The following is a 17,872-nucleotide window of genomic DNA, read 5'->3' on the forward strand; positions in this document are numbered from 1 at the left end:
AGTGTAATATATTTTAAAATAATAATGAATACTTTATTAAATTACAATTATAAAAAATGTATATATTTTCTACAAATATATTTTAGTATAATACTTCAGTTTATAAATATATATGTATTGAAGAAGATTTAATTGAAGAAGATTGAAGAATATTTAATTAAAATTTATTAAATAAATAACCTTGCAAACACAAAAAACCAGCAAAAATAAAATAATTTTAAAGTTTTCATTAAAATTATTTTATTTTTCCTTGTTTTTTTATGTTTGTGATGTTATGTATTTGCTTATCAAGCTGGTATTTCTAGTACAATGTTAACTTTTTTGAATTATTTTAATAAATTATCATAAAATTATTTTTAAAGAAAAATTTTAATAAAAGATTATTAAGAAATTATATTAAAGAGGTTTGGATGTATAAAAAAATCATTCATTTTTATTAATTTATAGTTATTGAGTAATATTTATATTCATAATGGATTTAATTGTCATTATGATTTAATGCATGATTAAATAACTTTTATAAATTTGCATAATATCAAATTTTTATAAGCAAGATTATAATCTAACAAAATAATAATAATTTTTTTTTATAATGATAATAGTTAAAACATCAAAAAACACTATAATTATGTAGTATGTTTTGTGTTTTTTTTAGTGTTCTATATAAGAAAAATTAAAACTTGGCATCATGATTTAATAAATAAAGATAAACAATTCAATTTAAGTTTACCAAGGAAATAGTGTCAAATATTAGAATGTGTAAAACTGTAGTAGTAAATAATGTATATTTATTTGTATGAGGTTGGTTCTGTGTGTATGTGTACTAGGGTTGTCAACTCTCTAGGTCTTGTGCTATGACTTGGATTTGGTAAAAATTTGTAACTTGAGAACTATTCTTCCTGTATTTACTCAATATGATGATCAATTTTTGAGTAAAAACTGATTAAAGAATAGGTGATAATGTTTTGATATTTCTGACATTAAAAAATGTTGAATCTCCCAAAACATTTTACTTTAGGAATGGTAAACTCCCACCAGAAACAAGTCTTTATAAGTTGGCAAGCTTAATGTGTACATATATATCGTGTGTGTGTGTAATATATATATTTAAAAATTTCTTTTTTAGTTTTTTTGTATAAGAAATCTAAATAATTCATTGTGTTAGATTACATCAAAATTGATGTTTGTTTTTCCAAATATTGAAACATGTATTCAATATTTCAAAGCTCTGTATTATTTGTTGCTTAGCAAAATATCTCTTACACTAACTCAATTTCCTCCTTATTAAAGCTCTAAATTATAACAATATAAATTTTCATCTCACAACTGTATATGAATGATTTTTTTTCCTCTCTCTAAAGAACGGTGTTAGAAATCATGAAAAACTTTATAAATAAATTAACTTTATTTTTATCATTATTAATGTAACAGTTTGTGGATATTATCAAAAATTTATAAAATTTAAATAAACTAAATTTGTTTAACAGAATGATAAATCAATATATTAAATCAATAATAACACTGGAAAGTCTCATTTGAATTCACATCTACAATAATGATACAAAAATTATAATTCTAGATTTTCATGATTGTTTTAATAGAATTATTTTATTTTTTAAAACGTTTACAAACAAGTATTTGTTGTTATATATAATCATGAAAAGTTATAATCTTCTACTAAATTAATTAATTTTATATAGTTTTTAAAATATAAATCAGTTTATTAATGATTAATAATAATTAATCTATAAGTAGCAGGTGTTCTGAAAAATCTTGAAAATTTCGGTAATATAGTTTTTTCGTTGGGAAAAGAAAAGAATTCTATGAACTAGTTTTTTGAAAGGATGAAAAGCTGTACATTATCTTTTTGTAATTTTACAAGTATCCAAGCAATTGAATTCATTTGGGGTGTATAGTGCAAGTTCCTTTATAAGACCAATTTTCAGCCAATTTTTTAAATCTTCTATCCTTTTACATAAACGACTGCCTTGAGAATTGCTCAAAAAATTCTTAACTGGCCTTCCACGGGGTGGTTCTTGTTGCAGTTAATGTAGTACAATTTTGGTGTAGTGGGAACTAGCTCAATCTGACCAGAAGACATATTATTCTCGAGAATAATTCTTTTGAATGTAAGGAATCAGGTGACATCATATGCATTCATTTAAATATTGCTGGGTTTTGATCGCTAGCAAATCTTGATTTCTGGTTAGCGCTTGACTTAAACATTTTGGTTCCTTTGCAAGTCAAGCCAAAGCTTTTCCCTCAAATTACCTTTTCTGGAAAAACAGCATATATATGAGATATCACTAGTATAAACTCCACCATTACTATTGATCCGAGTGGAGAGGGTGATGTAAGATTTGTAATCCAAAATGAAGAACTTACACAATAACCTTCACATGTTGGCTTTGCTGATTATTATGTCTATTCTGACCGAAACTATCTGCTTCTTTTGATATTTAATGTGTGTTTTTTTTCCAAAGCCTCGTGGAGTTTTGCTTTTGTATCCAAACCCCTTTCTTCCCTACAATGGTTATCCACTCTCAAAATATTGATGAGTGCTGTTTGGAATCTGTTGTGAAATTCCTTCATTTGTTAAATGGTTTAAGAGTAAATTTATTTTTTTTGATATTTTATTTAATGTGCAAAAGTTGTACACTTTTAGGCGAGAAAGCATCATCTTTCATTGCCATTTTGAAAGAAACAGAAAAAGACTGACAGAATGCTGTCGAGCATTCTACAGTCTTTTTCTGTTTCTTTCAGCACTCTTAAATTATAGCATGTGCAACATAATTAAAAATAATTGGCTGTTATCTACACGCAGAGTTATTTTTTTCAAACAGCCATTATTAATGTATTTCATTTATTCATTAATTATTAATTTCAATTAGTTTAATCAATTTTGATTTTAAATTGTACAAAAAAAAATATTGCAAATTATCAGAAAAATGGAAGAAACGTGTTCTTAACTTTTATTTTTCTGATAATTTGCAATATTTTTTTTTTTTTGCAATTTAGCTTACATCATCATGATACATGATTATTTAATGAACTTTTTTGAAGACAAATATATTTATATCTATATATAAATTATTTGTTAAATCTAATGTTTAAAAATTTATGTAAAAATGTACTTTGAACTCTATAAACAACTTTTACTTTAAAATACTTCTGAAACTGCTTCTTGTCTGATTGTTTACTATTGTATGGATTATGGCTTTAAGACAATNTTTCTGTTTCTTTCAGCACTCTTAAATTATAGCATGTGCAACATAATTAAAAATAATTGGCTGTTATCTACACGCAGAGTTATTTTTTTCAAACATTATTAATGTATTTCATTTATTCATTAATTATTAATTTCAATTAGTTTAATCAATTTTGATTTTAAATTGTACAAAAAAAAATATTGCAAATTATCAGAAAAATGGAAGAAACGTGTTCTTAACTTTTATTTTTCTGATAATTTGCAATATTTTTTTTTTTTTGCAATTTAGCTTACATCATCATGATACATGATTATTTAATGAACTTTTTTGAAGACAAATATATTTATATCTATATATAAATTATTTGTTAAATCTAATGTTTAAAAATTTATGTAAAAATGTACTTTGAACTCTATAAACAACTTTTACTTTAAAATACTTCTGAAACTGCTTCTTGTCTGATTGTTTACTATTGTATGGATTATGGCTTTAAGACAATCTTTTAATATCAGACTTATTACACAAAGATAAGGAGACACATGGATCAAAAGGGAATTAAACTTTTTTCTTTTCTATGTGTACACTTTTATTATGATATGCCTTTCTACATCTGGTATCTACAGACGTCCAGTCTTCTATGATTTATCCTGTGTAATGGTTGATGAGGGACTTGCTCCAAAATGCATACCATAATAAAGTATATACATAGGAAAGAAAAGAAAGTTTAATTATTTTTTGATCAGCATGTCTTCCTATTTCTGTATAATAAATTATATTAAAAAGATAGTCTTAAAGCCATAATACGTAAAGTCGTAAGTCTTTCCTATACTTTTATTCTTCCATATAATAATATAAATTCAGTCTCTGCTACTTGAAATTAATTAACTTTTTTTTAGGATTATGTATTGTGAAAAAAAATCATATAGAAATAATAGCCAAATAAATTAATTTCCTTGTTTTATTTAATACTATACATTAATAGATACATTAACAAAATGATTTTTAAAAATGTATTTAATATATATAGTAAAACTTGTCCAAAACGGAATCTGAATAAAGTAGAAAGCTGCCTAAAAACAATTCTTCGGTACTGAACGATTCCGTTTTACACAGGTTTAACTGTATAAAATAAGAAAGAGCAAATTGTTCGAAGTTATTTACTGCTAAATTAGATATTACTCGATGGATTACAGACGATAAGAACATAAAAAGTAAAGTCCACAAAGCTGTAGATACAGCAAGAAAATTCTTAAACATTAAAATATATTAATAACAGCTCTCATACAAAACCAATTCTTAATTTCAAATATTTTTTGTCGAATTTTTAACAAGTATATCGCGTTACACGTTATAACAAAGAAAAAAACTAAGAGTTCGGAAAAGAAAAAAAATTTATGGTCTTTTAAATCCCTCACACACAACTCGTTCCAGATGTCTAGACTCCTCCCTTCCTTATTCAAGACAACGATCAAATTTAAATTAATAATGATAGACGATAGGTTCAATTTATTAATAGTTCAACATGACAGTATTTTTTTTTAATTAAAAGTTTGTATTTTAAAAGATATTTAATAACGAGTATTATTATTATTGTAATTTGTGATAAAAAAGTATGTACTTTCGTTTCACTATCATATTTACAGTATATAATGATTGATACAGCATTATTATTCAGCTGAGAATTTAAATAAGTTACATAAATCAGTTCTGTACTGCAGAAAAATTAACTTTAATGCTCTAAGTACTGCGTACTTAATGGCTTTGTTATATGGTTTTTAGAGTATTGGGATTAACTCAGTGGTTTTCAACCCAAATATAGTGATGAGTAACACCATAGTGCTGTTTACGTGTATTATTATTATTATTAAAGATTATTGTGTATTCATACGTAATTAAAATTGCAAATTATTTAATACCTTTGTAATCGTTTTATTGAAAATACTATATACAATTTAAACTAATTGTACAACTAATGTATTTACAATACGTATATAAAGTAGTAGGGTTGCCACTATTATAAAAATGTTGAAAAAACACTGTAGTAGAGTCAATCAGCTTATTTAAGGAATTCTGGAATGATACTCCTGTCGAAATTAGCTATATAAATTTCAAGTATGTCAGGGTTCAATTCGAACTTCATCTCTCATGGTAGCCAAATCTTATCGTGCGCGATCGATTACAGAATAGTTTTGGCTATCGACTATTCTCTTAGAGATGCGAAGACACAATCAGTCAATTCTAATTTAAGTTACTTAACATCTATCTATAATAACTTGTAAGAAAAATAACTGAAATTAGACAAAATAAATGGCGAACAACGACTATTGGTACGACTCTCTTAGTTCTAACAATACTCTTCTCCTCTTCTACATCCATTTTCTTCACTGTCCATTTGTTCTCTGTTGCCTTTCTCTCTTTCTACGACTCCATGATGCCTGTCAACAACTTCGTTACGGTAATAATAATTAATTTTTCAATAAAACAGTGTGTTAAGATTCTAAATTAGTAACTAATTCCGTTTCTATAATAATGAAATTTGTGATAATTTACAAATTTATTATTGTTATTAACTTATTAAAATATATAATACTTTGTTTTTTTATCAGAAAAATCATTTAAAAATAATATCGCCATTAATCAATTATCCGTTACATGATATTTTAGAGTTTATATTATATAAACGATAGACTAAACTGGACTTATTATATAAATATTTTGAAAAATTTATTAATTTATCACTTATAGATCTATTGATACATCCAAACTTAAAATTCGGCTTTGTTATTTGGAGCTGTACTTCTAGTTATATTAATAAAAATCATACAAATTACTATTCAAACTTAACCAGAATAAACATAACATACAGGGCGCACTCGCTAATCCCAACTAATTATAATAATATAAATTTAAAACCGGTTATATAGTTGATGATGGTACGCTAATAAATAAATTATCGATCTTAAAAATGATAGTTTATCGCTGGATTATTACAGCTAGGTTTGCAGACGTCCTTTGTTTTAGATAAACTCTCCTTGTCCTTTATTTAAAACGAGAAAGGTCGCAGTTTTTCTTATATTTTCATTTTTTTAGCTCCAGTATTTCGTAACTGTAGGGGTGGATTTTTGCACACGTTTATCTGTATCTGTCCATATCCTCCATAGAAAGTTATGGCTTACTAAAATCAAAATCTAAAAAGAAATATTTTTATATGTGTTGTTTAGTTATTAACTAAAATGTCATTCAGTTTTACTTTTTTGGGGATGGAACTGGGTGGAGGGAANTATTAATTTATCACTTATAGATCTATTGATACATCCAAACTTAAAATTCGGCTTTGTTATTTGGAGCTGTACTTCTAGTTATATTAATAAAAATCATACAAATTACTATTCAAACTTAACCAGAATAAACATAACATACAGGGCGCACTCGCTAATCCCAACTAATTATAATAATATAAATTTAAAACCGGTTATATAGTTGATGATGGTACGCTAATAAATAAATTATCGATCTTAAAAATGATAGTTTATCGCTGGATTATTACAGCTAGGTTTGCAGACGTCCTTTGTTTTAGATAAACTCTCCTTGTCCTTTATTTAAAACGAGAAAGGTCGCAGTTTTTCTTATATTTTCATTTTTTTAGCTCCAGTATTTCGTAACTGTAGGGGTGGATTTTTGCACACGTTTATCTGTATCTGTCCATATCCTCCATAGAAAGTTATGGCTTACTAAAATCAAAATCTAAAAAGAAATATTTTTATATGTGTTGTTTAGTTATTAACTAAAATGTCATTCAGTTTTACTTTTTTGGGGATGGAACTGGGTGGAGGGAAAGTTGAAGAGTTAATCATTTTTGAATGCCCTTTAATCCAGTCGTAGAAATGTGACAACAACCCACGCTCCAAATGAAATGTTTCATTATCTTATGAATAGGAAATTAACTATTGAATTATTGTATTAAATTTACACAATATTCTAATTTTTATACTTTATGTTAATATATCGTTTGTTTTTCCTTACTAAATTCTTTATAATTTTTGAAAATGTAAGAAATCGCCGATTTTTTATGTTTTATTTTTGAAATCGAAAGTCCAATAGTCGATTTTCTGTAAAGGAGATATCCAGATTAAGATTAGATTGCGAATTTTATTCTGGTGCTAGCGATCTCATTGTGGATCATGATAGAAGTCCATTAGTTTATAGATTAAGCAGTAATTTCTTTCTTCAAAAAGAAAGTAGTAATTAATGTCGGAACACACACTTTTTTTTTCTAAATTATTTCAGCTAGAATCGTGCAGCCAGTTTTAAATTGTATACCTGTTTTTTCCAACTGTCTGGCTTGCCTGTCCTTCGTTAATCTGGAGTTATAACGTTTATTTATATAGTATTTTTTAAATTAAAGGATGATTAAAAATTGCAGTCAAGGCATTGTGACGATGTCGCAATCAATAATGAACGAATTATCAAGTAAACTTTGAATATTCTGTGAAAAACATTCACTATCAGTAACGTTTCTCCCCCCCGTTACGCCGTTTCGTTTACTTTAAACGGAATAGCAATTCTATTTCAAAATGGTTGCGGTAACGATAGAGAATATCTCATCGATTGGATGATGATCATAATAAATCAAGAACTCGATAAGAAATCGAATTATCATTAGTAGGAAAAAAAATCAGCACGTAACGTAATTAAATTTTAGCTATCAGAAAAGACAATATTAAAGTCTCCATTTTAAAATAATTTAATAATTTTGCATTTATTTATTGGAATTTCATAAAATTTGGAGACATATATCGATGATATTTAATGTGGAAATAAATGTACTTAACGTTAGGTTTGGATATAAAATAAAAAATATATATTTTTTATATATGAAGAAATTATTATTCGAAATTTAAAAAGTAAATATAAATAACAGATTTAGATTCTTTCCAATTAAACTTTATTTATATTGAATAGGGGGAAAAACTTATCATTCACTATAGAATATCAGCTTCTCTAGTGCTGCTTTTCCTAGCTCTAGAGAGGAAAACCGAGAGGGAGAGGAACAGATGGCCATTTGTTTCCCCTCTCTTCTTCCTCCTCCTCTTTCATTCTCATGGCATTCTTTGTCCATCTGTTAGAAAACGATGCTACTACTATACATCAAATATTTATTTTAAAATGTTTTATATACTGTATTAGAATAAATAAACCATAAATTTTATATACAATAAAAAACTGTAGAAATTTATAATTTATACCTTAGTTAAGAATTCTCTTATAGTATATTTTGAAAAATTGATTACTTAATAATACAAAAAATCATAAATAATTTTATATATTTTTAAAGAATTATTCATAAAATATTTCAGATCGGACACACCTCGGAAGTGTGCAGTCCCTGGATGCAATACAAATCACATGGGTGGACCCACATTATGGACTTTTCGTTTTCCCAAAGACAATAAACTGAAACGTGTTTGGGAGAAACAAATGCAGAGAGAGAATTTTCGAGCCAAAAGCAATTCTTACGTTTGCATTAAACATTTTCCGGACGAATTTCTAATAACAGAAGAGAAATTCAAGTGCGACGACGGTTCGTTTATTGTGGTTAAAAAGGAGAAACCCAGACTGAAACATTGTGCGTATCCGACTATTTTTAGCGATCTTGAACTTGATATTGATGAGCCGCCTGCACAGAAGATGTTGAACGAAAGTAAGAAAGAAAAACCGAGAAAAGGTAATTTAAAAAAATCGATTTTTTTTAATTAACTATTTATAAATAAAACGTTACCTCGCGGAGAAATTTCCCTGTACACATCTGGTGTACAGGGAAATTTCTCCGCGAGTTAACTTTAAGAAGATAAAATCTCAGATCGAAATCTTGAGGAAATTAATTGTATTTTTTCATGAATTTGAAACCAGTTTGTTTTAGGAAATTTCTATATTTCCTATAATTTCATTTTGGCCGTCTGAGAATTTTCTTCGTAATAACGAGACATTTTATTGAAGATAAATAATCGAAACGTTATATTAATACAATACATAATATGCAAACCAACATTAAGTTGGCTTTCGTATACCGTATCAAAACTTACAAAGAAATCTTTTGTAACGAGTCAATAGAGTAAGCAGGTTTCATTGTTACAACTGATAATACGCGATATTACGTAGATAAGTGTTTTAAAAAAATCTCTCATTTGGTTTAATATTTATTTCCTTGTTTTAGTGCAAGAATAAATTAGATTTTTTAAGATTAATTAGTAATCAATCTTTAAAAAATCTAACTGCGTAATCAGTAATTAATAAACAGAAGAAAATATATTTAAATTTAAGCTTTAAATTTTTTTCGTGCTCTGAACTTTGTAGTATTTATAATCGTATTTTATGTAAAATTATCAATAATAATTGAATGTTAAAATTTTACTACAGAATCCAACTTTCATCTCTTAGAGTTGAAGTTTTAAAAAGAACAATTCTTTACAACAAAACAAATTAACATTAAAAAATTGGCAAATGTTTTCTGATTATAAATAGATTTTAAAATGAAAAAGTATGTATATTCTACTGTATAAATCTAATTACTTTCTACTCTGTAACTTTAATTACTCTATTAAAACAATAATATTCAAAACTATTCGAAATCAATTTTCGTTTATAATTTTATGGAAATATTTAGAAAGATTTAAGTTTAAAATTTTAAACTTAATTAAACATTACATTTGCCACTACTTTAACTGTAATAAACTGGCAAACAAAAATAATTGCCACCAACGAAATTGTGTATTGTTAGCAGCAATTATATTTCGTTTTTTAAAATAGTTATGGCTTTCCTGTATTATTTTTTAAACCTTTTTATAAAAATGGACGAACGTATTTACTAATTTTAATACTTCTGTCGCGAAATGAAGTTGTTTTTATGTATTATTTTTTGGTGATTGAATCAGAATTCTTTAGAAAAGGAAAATCTACTTATTGATCTTAAATTCACTTTGTTTGTAACTTAATCAATCTTCTCTTCGATAGATATTAGTGGAATTTTAATGTAAATAGGAAAATCTATCCGATATTGTGAACATTAATTAAAATTAATCCAATCATCAGTTACTACAATCAGAACCTAATATTACAAAAGATTGAATAACAATTATTTTAAAATTTTACTCATCATTTGATTTAATGCGTAATGGTCTCTCTGATAAAGTCTTGAAACCATAGCCCATCTTGGCGTAATGCATATATAGCAAATTCTGCAAGCTGCAATAAAGTTAAAGTATTCTTATCACCCTATCTCCCTCAGGCTCGTTACGTGGCAGTTACGGCTACATAACGATCGTCGGCTTATGTTGGACATTCAACTACCTTAGGGAGTACATATCCTACTCTTTAAATCATTGCCATAAAACTAGATGTGGCACTGACAGGGATATTCACGATCAGATATGTGAACCCATTTGCTCTCTATAGCAATGAAGGTTGAAATGATATTTTTCTTGAATAAAACAAAAAAAAAAAGCTTAAAATATAAGTTACATAGAATATTACTTGATTAATATAAAATTTTTATTTTATATTATTCGCTTATTTTTATAGTAAATATTAATGTTAAAATACCTTATGCATTATTCTGTTTTCTAATATATATATTTTTTTTATTTAAGTCTTCAATTCAATGCATTTTTATGGGGAGTGTAGTTCTATAATTTTTGCTTCTTACCAGCAAATTTGACACCCAATAAAGTCGAACTGCAAAATGAAATTCCGATATGATGCGAGAATTTAATGAACAGAATTGGATTTGAATCGGATCTTTACAGTTTTTGCTAGCCGCTGTCTTAATATATTTTTCAGTTCTCACACTTTATGAGGTGTATTGTTGGTTTGAAATCCCGTTTCTTTGTAAATCTTTGATAAATATGTAAAGCGATGAATTAACGAACATAGTGAACAAATATTTCTAAACATTATTAAATTTCGACGATTTTCATAACTTATTTTCGCGCGTTTCTTGATTATTTCCCTATATACACGAAATATGAGTCGTTCGGGTTAACGAACTTTACAAAAAATAGCAATTTCAGCAGTTCATTGTCCCAAGGTATGATTTTTGCCATGACCATTTATCCATTGTTAAGCGAAAGTAACACGCTTAACAATGGTCATGGCAAATCTTCCTGCATCTTAATATTTCATCTTTTACTAATACAACTATTTGCGGATTTTTAAGTAAAAATATTTTCTGTGGAGTGTGATTTATGATTCGTTAAGAATTTATCGTATGACAGATCGAATGATTAGTGAAGTAAATCAAAAGCAAACAAAATTACTGTCTCTCGCAAAAACAATAATTTAATTCAACTGTTGCATTAATTTTTTCATTACTTGAATGATATTTGTTCAGTTATTCAATAATAATATATGAAGTTAAGGCTAAATTTATATAATTTTAGTCTTGATTTCGTTGTTCGATCCGAATAGTTGAAAAGCAACCTTTCCAGATGTAAGATGGATCTCTGACGAAATAGATACCGTATCTTGTAGTTAAAAAAATTTAGTGTAATTTTGATTATTCTTTTTGCTAATGCAGTATATAAGTTAACAGAAAGTATTCTTCACTCAAATTTTAATGTATATTCTATGTATTATCGGTCGTAATTCGCGCGAATTACGATCGATTACGGGTGATGTCTTATGTTATCGCCCGAAGTAATATTTCATTTCACCTGATTAGCTGTACAATCTTATCTATAAATTATAAAATCTGTTTAAAAATAGCAAAATTGTTTGCTTTTTTTTTTTTTATATTGAATTCGCAAATATTTTATACTAAAAATCCATTTTGTTATTTTGTGCAATGCCATTTTTAATTACTACAATCTTCATTATTCTTATTAGTTATTTAAAAATATATTTAAGAAGTTCCGTATGGATCTTGATTACTGTTATTATTGTAAGATCAAAGAAGTTCGCAAAAAAAAAAACGAGAGATTTGCAGTGAGGGTGAGGATGAGGATAAACAGACAGGCTGGTGTATCATTTTCCCTCCGAAATTCTTGCATTAAATTTTCACATTTAATTCGTGTAAAATGTAAATAATGTACATTGAAAACTATAGTCAAAGATGTGTCAACGTTACATAAAAGTGTGGGTTATTTTTTAAAATTGCCGTAACGAAACGTAAGGATTTAACTTCAGAATTGAGAGAGTGCGATGACCTTTACTCTCTCTCTCTCAATTTTCTCGGCCTCCTTAATGTTTAGTGTCATAAAAGATAAATCGTTTTTACACCATAGTCTTTAATTTAAAATGCTGCAGTTTCTCAGTAATTTCGGTTTTGATAACATTTAAAATTTGCGACAACTAAAAGTAGTTAAAAATGTCTGATCCCATGATTTTGAATGCTTATACATGTGTATATATTGGCTTACAAAATCATTGTTTGATTAATTTCTTTATATATGAGTATTTATAATTTTTTGGATGTATTACAAAATCTTTTAATAGAATTATTAAGAAAATTATAATAAAAGTTTATTTTACTTTCACAAATTTATGTATTGATGACGAAAATATCGTAGAACTCGGATAATCGAAAACTCAGATAAATAGATTAACGTGTAAAGAATAAAATTACAGGATAACAGTAGTATTATACACGTGCTGTATTTATATATTCATCAATGTGAGAGTAGCATCCTACTAATCATTTGGATCCGTCACGACAAATAGGCGTCACTGATCGTGCAGTCACATGACGTAAGAGAATTGCAGTGTGACATCGGTGGAAAAAAGGAGGGCAAGTGGTGGTTCGGATAATTAGACATTCGGATAAATAGAATTCTACTTTAAATTGTTTTTTTTTTCTCTAGTAAATAAATTTTATAATCTTCACTTTAAATGAAGTAATTTTGTATTGCGATCTGAACCGAATAAACATGTTTTAAAATTGAATAATAAAAATTTCGAATGACTTTTTTTTGGTCAAGATTGGATTAAATAGAAAATTCTGTTTATTGAAAATATAAAATAGTCAGAATATGACTACTGTTGATGCCGTGGAAATGACATTAGAATTCCAAGATGGAAGGTATAAAATGTTGCAAACAGTTACAAACATCGCGCATTAAGCTTATATATTGTAAACCCAGTTACGTACTGTAATACAACACAACAATGGTGCTTAAGTGTATCTAATGTCAAACCGACTTTTAATATTTTAATTATTTTTATTGCCAAAGATTCAAGAAAACCTAAGTTAAACTGAACGAAAAATCATACTGACGGAGTATTGTAATCTTTTCGTGGAATTAATTTTATTTTTACAAAAAGTGTAAAAACGTTTTTAAAATTAAAAAGTAAAACAGCTGAAAGAGATCGGATCAATGTCTCAACTTTCACATTTTCCGTCCTTTTCATCTGACAGAGACCTTTCCAGCTCAGGATGATTCATGTCCACTCTTTCTCTGCGCGGATTATAATTATTATTGTATTATATGGTAAGGTTTCAACGTGTATCCTTTTGTATGAAACGTTTGGAGCAATAAACCTTTGTATTTGTATGGTGTGTGTGTTTATTGTTCATTACAGTATTTCGTTTAACATTTAATAATCGTACTGTGCCATTAATGAGTGCAATCGATTGATTGTACTCGAAAATAATTTTACTTCTCCGGCTGTTATAGAATATAACATTGGGAAAGTTTAGTGATCGGTCAAATTTTATCCCTCTGTTTTTTGCATCTCTCGACGTTTTGACACTCAAGGAGTTCAAAAATGTAGGAAAAAACTTTACAAAATTCTGTGTTTGTGTCAGCAACTACTTTGCATTGCTCTTTAGAACTGGATGGATCAAAAATTTTGAATGTTGGCAAGGTTATACAATTATAACACACCTTTTTCGTTGCCGAGATAGTTTTATTTATATAAAACTAACGTTTTCAACCTATTCCATAGGTCATCTTCAGGTTGAAATGGATTGAAACATCTGGATTCCATAAGATGGAATACATACATTTAAATTCAAAAAAGTTGACAACGGAATAAAAATAAGAAAATAACATAAGAATAACTTATAAAAATATACATATGAAATAAAATAAAAAGTAAAAAACAAACTCAGATAAATTAATAATATAATGATCCAGTAATATTACTTTGAACATTAAAATAAACCATTAAAGTATACTTGTTATAATGTGCAATTATGGACTAATGTATAAATTACGAGTTCATGGCAAACTTTTTGACTATAAACTTCCAAGCCGATGGTAGGCCTTCTGAATCCCTTGCATTTATGCATGATTCTTCCAGTTTGCTCTTGTATATTTCAATTTTTTCAGCGGTTCTTGCTAATATTAGGGAGCGTAAGGGTTTGACAATGACCGCTTTATCTCATTTTACTAACGAGCCTTGGGTCTGTGCCATCGGGGAAAGTGCTGTTCCGTTGGAACCTCTTCTGATGTTATATTTGTGTTCTTTGAGTCTTACTCCTAAATTTCTTGTTGTGACACCGATATATTCTTTCTTGATTTCTAGCCGTACGTTTTCGTAAGGAATCTTTTACTTTCCTGCTTTTTCTTCTTTCTTGATATTATCTTTGCCATTTCTTAAAACTTTATATAGGTGCGGAGCTCTTTTCAGAATCATTCTTGACTCCTTACGGTCTGCAATTTCTCTTATAATGCCTTTCGTACTTCTGTTATAAGTAAACTTTGTGATTTTACTGGGATCACGTCTTGATGCTCTTGTTGTGCTCATCTCGTATCTTCTAGCTATTCCTGTTGTTGTGCCTTTTTTATATTCTAGGGCTTCGGCTACTTGTACAATTCTGTCGATTTCCTTTGCTCTGTCAACAACGCTGTCACAATATATAAAGACACTTCTGATTAGAGCTCGGAACGCTGCCAGCTTATAACGATACGGATCATTTGATTGCGAAGGGATTTTTTTTAACTCTCCGCCCTGTGGGCACTAAGAGGGCCTCTTTTTGCACGCCCATTATGGGTTCGGTCAGACCCACAATGGGGCTGCCGGGTGGTGAGGGACGGGGCCCGACATATCCGAATGGACCACCCGGGTTCGAATCCGAACAGGTCGAAAAATCCCCAGGAATTTTTCGACCCGTTCGGATTCGAACCTGGGTCCCCCAGAGCGGTAGGCTGCCACCTTGACCGCTTGGCCATCCGGCCGCTAATGATTGCGAAGAGATGTAAAGCGGGCTGTGCGTTGGTTTGATGTAAACACTGGTGGATAAATGCCCTTTTCTAAACTGGATGTTAATGTCTAAAAGATGTATTGTTAAAGAACTTTTTGTTCCATTCTTAATTTTAGGACGTCGTCGTTAGCATTAATCCCATCAACGAATTCATTTATCTTATGGTTATTCCATAAGATAAAGATCCTCATATCTTTTAAAGTATACAATATATTTTATGAAATAATAAAGAACTTTTTTCTAATGACCAACTCGTACAGTATTCCTGAGATCGGACTTCCCATTGGAACTCCCCTTTTTTTTCTGTTTGTTTGGCCGTTAAAGCTAAAGCAAGATTCCTAGCAAATCAGGTTAGCCAGCTCTACTACCTCGTTGTTGTAACGAATCAATTCGGGGTTATTGCTGAACATGAATTCCAATAGTGCTTCCATACAAGATTATTTTTATGGAAGGATACAAGTTCTCATTATCCAATACCGTTTCTACTTCCTCTTTCATTAATGATATGTTTCCCATTTCTTTGACCACAATCCCTGTATCCTGCGCTACTAGTCAAAGAAATGCAAAACATCAAACCAACGCACAGCCTGCTTTACATCCCCTCGCAATCAAATGGTCCGTATCGTTATAAGTCTCAACTGACCACGTTCTTCAGTCAGTTTCGGAAATCAGATGCTATTTGGAGGAAACTAAGCAGCATCCTAAAAAATATCCTTTTAGTCTACGTCTTACGTGGCAGCGTCCAGCGACTGCGAGCGGAAATAATCTTTGTACGCGCTTCCAACTCGCGAGCGACTTCTGTCCAGAGTGGACGCGTGTTGTTTACAAGATGGCGGCGAGATTTCGTCGAATGCTACTATGGAAAATATGACAAGCAGAATTAAAACGGTAAATTTGAAAGGTAAATGTTATCACTAACTAGATATACAATAAATATAAAAAATCTTTATAGAATAATAAGTTAAAAAAATGTTTTATTTTTAAAACGTTACATTTATACAAAATCAGAAATTATTATCAATAAATTACGTAAAAGATTATTAATTAAAGCACATACATACAACATATATACACAATTTATATATCATTTTGTTTTGATTTATCTACAAAATCAGTCATTTTCTTTTTTGGAAGCACGATCAATGGAAGTGGCGATCAAACTTACTGGTAGCTGCTTCTTGCGCGCGCGTGTAGAAGCGTAAGATCGAGGGGGGTGAGATAAAAGGGGTCGTGTGCTTTATCTCGAGTAGGGTCGGAATTAATGACGACTTTACTTGTTATTCACATTTACAATTATTTATAAAACCCATCCCTACCCTCAAAATTAAGCTTTTGGGCATTTATAATAGTTAAAATTTTAAAAAGTTTTAAAAATAAAATATTATGACAGATGGTGCCATCAAACGTTGCCGGGAAAGTTAAGCAACTCGTTGCTGGAATTTTTTTACGAATTTTGAAATTTTTTTTAAAGTGAAAACTATAAATTAAAAATTAATTGCAGTTAATAATAAGATTAAAAATGTAATTGATTTATAATGGAATACTAACTATAATTGGTATAAATTTTATAGTGTTCCTAGATTGTTATTGTTTGGTATTTTAACCACAGCTGTGAAAAGTCATTAATCCAAATTCCAGTGCTCTTTAGGTTATGAAGGAATTTGAGTCAAAGTAATTTTAAACTGATTCTGTGTGGATTGTTTTACATCTTACTAAATAAATAAATTATCTGTAATAGAATGTTTTACACCATATATGGTACCATTAAGAGTATATGATAATATCTGAAAAATCAGTTATCTGAACAACCCCAGACCTGAATTGTTTCGGATAATTGATGCTCTACTGTATTGATTCAGATCTGATTTAATGTACAATTGATGTTTAATCATTGGAGAGAAAAATATTTTAGAATAATTTAAGATCTGTTTTATGAAAATGGGCTATAAATGTTAGTTTTTATTTTATGATTCTGTTCTTAAACAGAAATAAATTTTCATGAGAGATATTTATTTTTTTTTGTTGGTGTTAACAAAACTTCAGCCTTTACAAAATACTGTTATTAAAATTCAACTCATATTGTTAAAGTATTGTATAATATTTGAAGATTTTAATGATCTAAAGTTGACTTTTATAATGTGTAATATAATTTAAATTAAACAATTAAATAATAAAACTTACAGTAATTAAATTATGTTCAATTGGTGTAAAACAGTTTGGAAACATAGGCTACATAATAAATAATATTTTACTATTTAAATAAGGTATAAAAAGAAACTTATAAGATTTTAAAATATAGGGGAGATCGGGGCAAGATCGGCATGTTAAGCTTTACTTAAATTTTGTGTAATAAATACTGCTGTAAACTGAAAAAAAAGCTTTGCATATTGTCTATTGGAATGTTACCTTACTATAGAACTGGTTAAAATCAGTTTGGAAATAAAAATAATTAAAATAATTACAA

At 28.4% G+C, this 17,872-nt stretch overlaps 1 protein-coding gene across 1 annotated transcript in view; it reads left to right on the plus strand.

Annotated features, from left to right (window-relative positions):
* Window positions 1-17,872, plus strand: part of LOC111612382 — a 47,728-nt gene that overhangs the window by 10,495 nt on the left and 19,361 nt on the right. The window contains exon 3 of the mRNA XM_023353588.1: window positions 8,567-8,934. Coding sequence (XP_023209356.1) covers window positions 8,567-8,934 — 368 coding nt within the window. The remainder of the gene's footprint in view (window positions 1-8,566; window positions 8,935-17,872) is intronic.

This window comes from Centruroides sculpturatus, unplaced genomic scaffold (assembly GCF_000671375.1).
Source record: "Centruroides sculpturatus isolate CEXI.00-Female unplaced genomic scaffold, Cexi_2.0 scaffold1618, whole genome shotgun sequence".
Taxonomy (NCBI): domain Eukaryota; kingdom Metazoa; phylum Arthropoda; class Arachnida; order Scorpiones; family Buthidae; genus Centruroides; species Centruroides sculpturatus.